The sequence below is a fragment of the Saccostrea echinata genome, unplaced genomic scaffold, assembly GCF_033153115.1.
Source record: "Saccostrea echinata isolate AGI-Se365-2 ecotype Australia unplaced genomic scaffold, CSIRO_AGI_Sech_v1 ptg000002l, whole genome shotgun sequence".
Classification (NCBI taxonomy): domain Eukaryota; kingdom Metazoa; phylum Mollusca; class Bivalvia; order Ostreida; family Ostreidae; genus Saccostrea; species Saccostrea echinata.
This window is the reverse complement of record NW_026889751.1, coordinates 13,706,498-13,716,300: the sequence shown is the minus strand read 5'-3', so window position 1 is coordinate 13,716,300 and position 9,803 is coordinate 13,706,498. Positions and strand designations below refer to the sequence as shown.

The following is a 9,803-nucleotide window of genomic DNA, read 5'->3' as shown; positions in this document are numbered from 1 at the left end:
TTTTTGTACTTACCAATAAAATAGGTGAAGATAACAAACAGTGATTGATCTAAAAAAAACAAAAACAAGTAGGCATAACTAAGGATTGAGTTATCTGAATAACTGGTATAAGTACAGGAAGTAAAATCTGCAAGTATATGTCATGATGGTAGTATTTTATAATAGTGTGAGTAATGTCCAAACTTTAATGCAGATCAGTCTTTGCTCAATATCACAAAATGTTATCATCATCAGTGATAAAGATTCACCTGAGTAGATAAGTAAATCATTCATAATCACACTACCTACTCATCAACAGCTAGGTTATATTTCAATTTTTTTTTTGCATTCATATAAATTTAGTACAGTGTTCATAAAATTTTTAAACTAAGCTAGGAAGTGCAATTCTTAAAATACAGCAATGCCTGGAGTAGGGACTGTAACATTTGACTTAAAGGGTAAAGAAGTTTTCTTTGCTGGTGATCGTGTGCAAGATACGTGGTTTGTAAAGATCAGCTCATCAGTGAAGGTGAACTTTATCACTACATATCTTATTGGAGCAACTTATGTGGAGTGGAGGGAATCAAATCCATCAAGAAGAGATGGATCTGATGATAAGTTCAAGACTCATGAGAATATATATATATATATATATATATATATATATATATATATATATATATATATATATATATATATATATATAGTTTGAATTTATGACTCTGACTCTATGTGTGTGTGTGTGTGTGTGTGTGTGTGAGGGTGTGTGTGTGTGTGTGTGAAATATTTACTTTTGTAAAACCAATCAAATACAAGCTAATTCAGAGAATTTGCGTCCCCCGCTTAGGGAAAAAAGAAGAGCATGCGCAGTTTGGGGGTTGGGGGTTGGGTTCGGAATCCCCCCCCCCCTGAATTTGTAGAATTATACAATGTATACATGTATAATAAAGCAAAAATATGCCAATGTGGATATAAAGATTTGATTGCTTATTCTTTAATATGTGTATAGAAGATTCTTTTTATATCGAATATTTATCACACAATATAATGATTTTATGAGTTTGTACAAGCCAGACGTCATAAACTTTTCATTTCACATTCTGAATACTATCATTTAGTAAATCCAAAAAAAAAAAAAAGGGGTCGTCCGGGATTTGAACCCGGTACCTGTCACATGCTAAGCGAGAGTCATACCCCTAGACCTCGGAGGCACTTGATTAAACGACAAATTAAATGCAAACATTAGGTCACGTATAATGTTTATATTCACGTTCGATATTGTCAAAATTTTGCACAATACATGGTGTCTAATTTAGCCTTTACTAAACATTTCTAATAGATGTAATTAGAATATAAAGTCCGCCAACAACCTGTATTTTACGTAATAACTCTCCACATGCCCCTGTGCTAAAAATAGTGCCAAGCGACTTTTAATACAATAAATAATAATAAAAAAAACGGGGCGGGACACTTTGAGAGGGGCGAGAGAGGCCCTAGGGAGGTATGATATAAAATTTCATTGCAAAAGCTCAAAAGCCTCTTGAGATATCGCCCGGACACGAAAGTGTTACACACAGACGGGATGTATGAATGTACGACCTTAAACGTTGACTTTTTGACCTCAAAATCAATAGGGGTCTTCCTTGGGCCACAGGGAATTGTTATTTAAAATTTCATTGCAAAAGCTCAAAGGATTCTCGAGATATTGAGTCTTAAAACAGACAGAATTTATGACCTTGACCTTTGACCTTCTGACCTCAAAATCAATAGGGTTCTTCTTTATGCCATAGGAAGTTGCTGTGCAAAATTTCATCGCAAAAGCTCGAAGGGTTCTCGAGAGTACTATTCAAATAACCATGGTTTACAGTTAAATGATGCACTTATTGACAGTTTTCAATAAAAAAAAAATCAAATGATTCACTTTCGGAAATATACTGTAGATGTTCTACCCCCCCCCCCCCCTTGAAACACATGCATGTATAGAAAGCTTTCTTAAAATAAGTAAGTTTGGTAACCACAGGAATATATTAGGACCTTTGAATCCCTTTATTTAACATTTAGGGTAAACTGACGCGTTTTAAGGATTAATTAATGAAAAAAATTAAACATGAGGATCCCATAATCCATTATTTGAATATATAATTTCAATCTGTCCATCGTCCTCAAATATGTTTTCATTTTAAATTTGCAATTATGACTGTACACCACTTAGTATACATATAGCAAAAAATTATTGAAACGATCGATCTTAAAGTTTCGTTTCTGGTATTTCAGCACATTTTTTTCTTCAAACCTTGTTTTATAATAAAAATAGAAAATGCAATGCAATATATTGTTTAACAACTTCAGTTCATGCATGTCCTATCATACTGACCCAAATATGAATTTAGTTATCAAATACATGTATTGTGAAAAATTGCAATAAACTTTCATAATTTCCATATCATTTTACAGATTCTCATTATGTTTTATTTCATTTAATTCATTCATGCCAGTGACGGAGTGGCGCAGTGGTTAGAGCCTTTGTTTTAGAGACACAGAGTAAGGATAGACGGTGGCACCATGAATGATTTTGTTTGTCTGTCACTCTCGAGAATTTTTCACTTATATTGAGACGCCACCATTGCTGTTGGTGGGCTGCAAAATTTTAGATCTATACCCAGCACTCAGGGTCTTTGAGAAGGTAACCACATCAGCAGCCTCACTGTGCCCGAAGTTTCACCACCATCTGTGCAAAATGTTGAAACTGTTTCAGATGTGTCCAGTAGAATTATTGAGTTTTGTAAAGTACAAAATATTGCAGATCCGGTTGAAATTTTGCGCAAAGTTCAGAAAGAAATGGTCACAGGAAGGCCTTTAGAAGTGAATGATGTAACACATAATTCTGAGGGTGATACAAACTTTATTTTAATTGACAGGACCCATCTGTTGGAGACTGGTTTTGATGAAGTCAAAGCCATCAGTAATGTCCGAAAAACTTTAGAATTACAATTTTATGATGAGGTTGGTTGTGTATTGTGTTGTTGAATGCACTCATTTACCATGTACGGATGTATTTTGAATGATGTATGTTAACGGGGGGGGGGGGGGGGGAGATGATTTGCATATGAGTTCCTTTATTCTTAGTGCAAAATTTGCATCTAGTCAGCCTTAAGGTACAAATTACTAGTAACTAAACTTTCACATATAAGTAAATTTACTCCTGCTTTATTTTTTGTGAACAGATGACTTCTGGTCACCTTGGGCAACATAATATTAGAAGTATCTTCCTCTTTTAATATCCCCAAAACACCTCCATATTGCCTGCAATCTGCCCACTTGATACCAATTTACACAAAACTGAAGTTTGCTCATTTCAAATTACATTAACACACCAGGAGTAAAACCTGCAACATCTGTGAGAATGTGTGCATACATGTACCTGTATATATATATTTATTTATTACATTTATTATATATATACATATATTATATTACATATTTATTACATGTACCTGTATATGAATGGGACTTTCTGCAAAAAGATAAGTAATTGTTCATCTTGATATTTCTGTGCATGTATCTCCAAAATGCATCAAAATTGTTAACAAACAGCTAGCTAGTATGCCAAAAAAAAAATTACAAACCAGATGTAAAATTTGTAAAATTTTACACCCACTGCAGTTCCTGGAGTAAATGAGTGCACATTAACAAAACTAATTACAAGATCACAGAGTAAGACAGAGTTCTTGAAATCTTTCGGTGTTGACAAGACTGATAAAAACAACTAAGGACCGATTACTTTAGGTTCTGTGTCAGTCCAAATGACCGGTAGATGTTGACAGAGCAACTTGCGAAAATCCGACTAAATTTCTTACGAATTCCCTATAACTGACCGATTGTAATCTGTTAAACGCTTTTCTGTATCTCGTAATGACTTCTTCAATGAACGCAAGTGCCAAACTATGATTGATAAACTGTTAAGAAGAAAATTGACCCCCACGAGAATTCAATAAAAATTGTTATATAATCAAATCGGCATGAAATGTACAGTGTGTATTGACGCAGGGTGCAAAATGTATTGATTATAAAATTCAAATACAGTTTTCATCTTTTTATTGATTTTTTTTTTGGACTGATAGAAATCTGTCTGGACTGACAAACTTCACCTTGCAGTCAGTCCAAATGACTAACAGCGGAAAAAAGATTTCAAGAACTCTGGTAAGGTAACTGTTTTAGAGACCAACACTATTGATTATATATATAATATATATATGAAGTTTGAATTTGCCATGTTCAGAAACAGTGTACATATCATAAGTCTTGATACAGACAGATGGATTTATGCTCTCAGTAAACGGGATACAGTAAAACAACATGCTTATAGCGAACATGCTTGCAATGAAATGATGCTTATAGGGAAGTGGTTTTCATTCCCCTTGACTTAAAATATATTGTAAACTTAACAGATATATATAACGAATTATGCTTATAATGAAGCAAAATCGTCCATTCCTGGCACTTCGTTATAAGCATTTTTTACTGTATATAAAAACCAAGTTAACCAAACCTACCTACTTTTTTTCTGTATATTGCTAGATAATTTTTTATGGTTGGCCTAATTTTTCTATGCACTATGAGATTAATACAAGTGTTTACCTAACCATCTGTACATGTACATAAAATGATTAAATTACATGTAGATAGTGCATACTGTATAAATGTATTGGTACAAATTTATATAAGTACATTTGATTGATGTAATGAAATGCAATATGTTACTTTTTGTTGCAGACAGCTGTAGATTATGGCGGTCCCAGGAAGGAGTTTTTCCGGTTAATATTACGGGCAATCAAGGAGAAGTATTTTGACAGTGGACTTAGGGAATTACTTTATGAAGATTATGAAGTTGTTGGAAAGACTTTTGGTTTGTATTATAAAATTTGATTCTCAGTGTACTTTGTAATCATCATCTGTGATACTTTTTTTTTATGAAGGATTTTAGTTATGATAGTTGCTTTAGCTAAAAGCTGTGTCAGGCAATTTACTATCAGCCAATTAAAAGTTCATACTTGCACATATATTCTTCACAATTACATGTACCATATATATCGGATTTTGAATTTGAACCTAAATTTAAATTTTTTTATGCCCCCGACATAAAATTTGATATATGGATATGTCATAGGAAAATGCAGGTAAAGTTCAAATTTGGTCAAGGTCCGATGATTTTTGACAGAGTTATCCTTCTTGAACTTCAGAAAAAAACTTTTGTGCAAACAAATTTGAAACTAAATATGGCATTTGAAATTTTGTCTACCTACGGGGGCATTCGTGGTGTTACGACAAATGTAGTTTAACAAAACAGCTTTGCACAGGGGAGTTCATTTACATGGTACAATTCTAATTTCTTAGAAATTAACTCAGAACAATTTATCTTGATGAAATTCAAACTGATTCCCAAAAGGAAGAGTGGTGGCAAACCAGAGGGAAATCTTCATAATCGGTTGTACACATTTCATAATTATGTTTTATATAATATGATTATGATATAGGATGTTGTGGAAGACCTTTGAAGTTAAAATGCAAGTGTGTGATAATTGTATTGCTGTATTTCAGCTTTAAGTATTCTACAAAATGGCAAAATTCCAACTTTCCTGGAGCCAGATGTAATCCAGAAGATATTTTCTGATTCCACAGATCATCCATGCATCACAAGTTTGAGACAAGGACTTGAGACTTTGGGATTGTATACAGTAATTTTTTATGCTCCGCCATGAATATGGCCGGGGCACATAGTGTTTGTCATGTCTGTCTTCCGTCCTTCTGTCCTTCCGTCACACTTTGCATTTAGCTCTGTTCAAAGCTCAGTTTCAAAGAAACTATCCAAGATATTTTTATCAAACTTCATATGTTAATACATACTGATGTAAGCTATTCAACTGCATCAATATTTTTTTACCTTGACCTTTCCTTTGACCTTGACCTCACTTTTCTCAGTTTGTGTTGAACTCAGTTTTAAAGAAAACATTCATAATATTTTTATCAAACTTCATATGCTAATACATACTGATGTAACCTTTTCAACTGCATCAACATTTTTCAACCTTGACCTTTCTTTTGACCTTAACTTCATTTATTTTAAATTAGTGTTTAGCTCAGTTTTAAATAAACCATTCAAAATATTTTTATCAAACTCAAATATGCTGATACATATTTGTGAGAAGTATTCAACTGCATCAAAACATTTGACCTTGAACTTTCTTGTGACCTTGACCTCACTTTTCTTAGATTTGCATTTTGCTTAATTTAAAAGTAACCATTTAAGATATATTTATGTAAGTTTATGCACTTATAATTTGACAAGAATTTATCATCTATATCCAACTTTTTAGATTTCAATTTCAATTTTAAAGAAACTATTCAAGATATTCTCATCAAATTTCATACACTAAAACAAATTTTCATGTTGCATTACTAATATATCCTTGGCACATTCATGTCCTATGGACATATTTCTAGTTTTTTAATAAGTTTGGTTTTTGAAAAAAATATATTTAGTAGTAGCAAACTTTTATTCCATGACTAATAGTCTAATTAATATAAAATTAGTTCCTGTAAGTAATGATTTCTGGTTTTGAATGTTTTACGGTTATACATGTAGTATTCATACAATGTAATTATTTAGTTTCAATTAATATTCTAAGACTAGACAATTGACAGAAAAGAACAAACTTATTTTACAGGCAGTATAACATAGAAACCATCAATGTTTTGGTATTAGATAAATGCATAGAATGTGGCACTACATGTTTATACATATACTAATTAAGGAGAACAGAGACATATATGTCTCTGAGGAGAAGAATAATATTGCAAGAAAACTAATCCACCAGCAAAATATCAAAACTTTCTCTCAAACAGTTGAAAGTTTTTGCAATAAATAGTTAGGCCAAAATGCTACATTCCAGGGGCATAATAATTGATAACCAATGCCAATGTAGCCATTGGTGCTAAAGTGGCACCACATGCATGTGTGTGTACATCCACTAAGTATTAACTCCTATAACTCTTCAGATAATCTTTGCATTTTCATACAGCCAATCAATCCAAAAAAAAAAATATGGTATACTGTATATATCCAGTTAAAACTAGATAAAATTAATACTGCACAGCACAGTAAGGACACTTTCATTTATATAACAGTTATATAACATACCAATAATAAACATTATAACTTTTGCTAACTTTATATATAAATAATGATATAAGAATGTACATGTATAAACAATATAATGCATTCTTTGTTGTTTCAGAAGAATGTAAAGTATTGCCCAGGATTCAATATCTGAATATTTTAATAAGTGTATTTGAATATATTCAAATATTTGATTAAAAAAGTCCTGATTTTTTATACACCAAAAGTCCTGATTTTTTATACACCAAAAGTCCTGATTTTTTTCATACCAAAAGTCCTGACTTTTTTTTTTTTTTTTTTTTTTTTTTTTGTACACCCTCTACTTTACCCTCACAGTACACTACAGTATTGTGTGAAAAAAGTTGACCCATTACAATATTACCACATTGGGGCATACATGTTTCTAAAACATTTTTTCTTGTCTTTTGAGAAATGTTGAAGTTTAAACATGTTAAACATCCTGTTCAAGATTGATTATAATAGTAACTCCCCAAAAACATGTTTAATCTGTTGTTTATTTTTTTTCAGATTGGTATGCAGCTGCCAAGTTTTCTTTACCTTTTCCAAAAACATTCTATACCATTGACATTCAGGATGCTTACAATGCTTTTGAAACCTCAGTTTTCATTAGAGGGTAGCAACAACATTGAAGTGGAGAAGAAAGTTTATGCAGCATTTGTCCGTTATTTTAGAGAAGTTGCAAGTAAGATTTCAAGTCTGTAAAATTGTTTTAAATTAGAAATTCATAAATTAGTGCTAGGCACATAAACTTGATATATATTAGATTCTCATCCTGATTTGCATTAAACATAAGGGTGCAGAGGTGGGTGTATTTTATTTTTCATTTTTTAAAATTATTTTTATGCCCCCGTATTGAAGATTCGGGGGTATATAGTATTTGCTCTGTCCATCTGTCTGTATGTTTATCCGCAAAAACTTTAACATTGCTTATAATATTTGATTGGTTGGAGCTATGGCTCTCATATTTCACATGTGTATTCCTTGTGACAAGGTCTTTTCTTTGGGTACCAACATATTTGACCTTTTGACCTTGAACTTGGAGTTTGACCCAATAATTTACCCAACTTTAACCTTGTACATAACTTTTGAACAGTTGGTGCTAGGACTTCCATACTTCTTACGTGTATTTACTGTGATAAGACCTTTCAAATGATATACATATTTTTGACCTTTTGACCTTTACCTTGAAGTTTGACCCACTTGAAAAAAACTAACATTGAACATAACTTTTGAACAGTTAGTACAAGGGCCTTCATATTTCAGAGGCGTATTTCATGTGACAAGGCCTTCCTTTGAATACCAACAATTTTGACCTTGGACTTTGATCTATTTTTGAAAAAAATAACCTTGGCCATAACTTTTGAACAGTTGGTGCTAGTTCTTTAATATTTCACATATATATTTTTTATGACAAGGTCTTCCCCTAGGTACCTTGAATTTGACCCTTTGACCTTGGAGTATGCCCCACATTTTAAAAACTTTAACCTTTGTCATAACTTCTTTTTTTGTTATTGCTTGGGCTTTCATTTTTCACAGGTATGTTCATTGAGAATAAGCCCTTTCTTTGGGTAACAAAATTTTTCACCCCTTGACCTTTGAGTTTGACTTGCATTTGAAAAACTTCAACCTTCACCAAAGCTGTCATCAGTGTTTCACAAACACATCTTGTGTTTTTTTTTTTTTTTTTGCGATAGTCCAATTTTTGCTTTCTTTACAAGCAGTTTAAATAGATTGCAAAATAATAAACTTGCATGAAATTGTCCCCATGCAGGTGTTTACCACATAGACTACATAGATAACTCTGATAAACCACTGGGAGAATTGCAAAAGAAAGGACTACACAAATAAAGAATAATGGTGTATTGGAAAATTCTGCAAAAATTTGCGACACGCAGGAAAAAAACCTCTTGAACAATATTATATTCTGTGGAGTGAATAAAATTTGATTTTAATTTTTCTATGAGCAACAATATACAAGTAAGTAAAATCCAATTGTTGTAATTTTATTTTTTGCAGGTGGTCGAAGAGAACATTTATCCATTGCTAATATTTTACAATTTGTAACTGGAGCTGATGAGGAGCCAGTTCTAGGGTTTCAAATACCACCTACTATTCAGTTTCCAGAAGTGATTAACTCCTTAATTCCAACAGCGAACACATGCATCAACTCCCTCCAACTCCCACGACCAAAGCCAAGCATAGATACAAATCTTCCTGAAGATAAAGAGCTTTTTGCATTGTATGATTACGCATTTTTAAATTCTTATTATGGTTTGCGGTAATTTTTTAGCCAATTTTTATTGCAAGTCATTCATTATTACCTTGCAAACACATCTAGTTTTGGTCTGGTATATGTATGTGACTTGTCCATCTTCTGTAAGCTTAATTTTTTATCTAAAGCATACATCTGATTTTTTTTTTTTTAAATTTGTCTCAAACTTTGTAAAAATATTATCTATATGAACATGTTCAAATGACATTTTCAGATCATTTAAGAAGGTCAAGCAATCTGAAGAGGTTTTTTGGTTTCCTTTTTAAATTTCCAACTTGTGTCATGGCTCTAGCTTTGTACAAATGTATAATGTGATTATAGGAAGCACTACATTTTTCAACCAGAGGCATTTTG

The 9,803-nt window shown here is 32.2% G+C and overlaps 1 protein-coding gene across 1 annotated transcript; it reads left to right on the top strand.

Moving 5' to 3' along the window:
- Nucleotides 1-400: 400 nt before the first annotated feature.
- LOC133178056 (uncharacterized) lies at nt 401-9,534 on the top strand. Its single transcript, XM_061312824.1, has 6 exons — nt 401-597; nt 2,679-2,982; nt 4,753-4,885; nt 5,578-5,714; nt 7,685-7,859; nt 9,194-9,534. The coding sequence occupies exons 1-6, from the start codon at nt 401-403 to the stop codon at nt 9,457-9,459; spliced, it is 1,212 nt and encodes a 403-aa protein (XP_061168808.1). The 3' UTR covers nt 9,460-9,534.
- The last annotated feature ends 269 nt before the right edge of the window (nt 9,535-9,803 follow it).

Coding starts and splice junctions, on each gene's coding strand:
- LOC133178056 (XM_061312824.1), top strand. CDS start 401: ATGCCTGGAGTAGGGACTGTAACATTTGACTTAAAGGGTAAAGAAGTT. Junction 5,715..7,684: donor AGACTTTGGGATTGTATACA/GTAATTTTTTAT, acceptor ATTTTTTTTCAG/ATTGGTATGCAGCTGCCAAG. Junction 7,860..9,193: donor TTATTTTAGAGAAGTTGCAA/GTAAGATTTCAA, acceptor TATTTTTTGCAG/GTGGTCGAAGAGAACATTTA.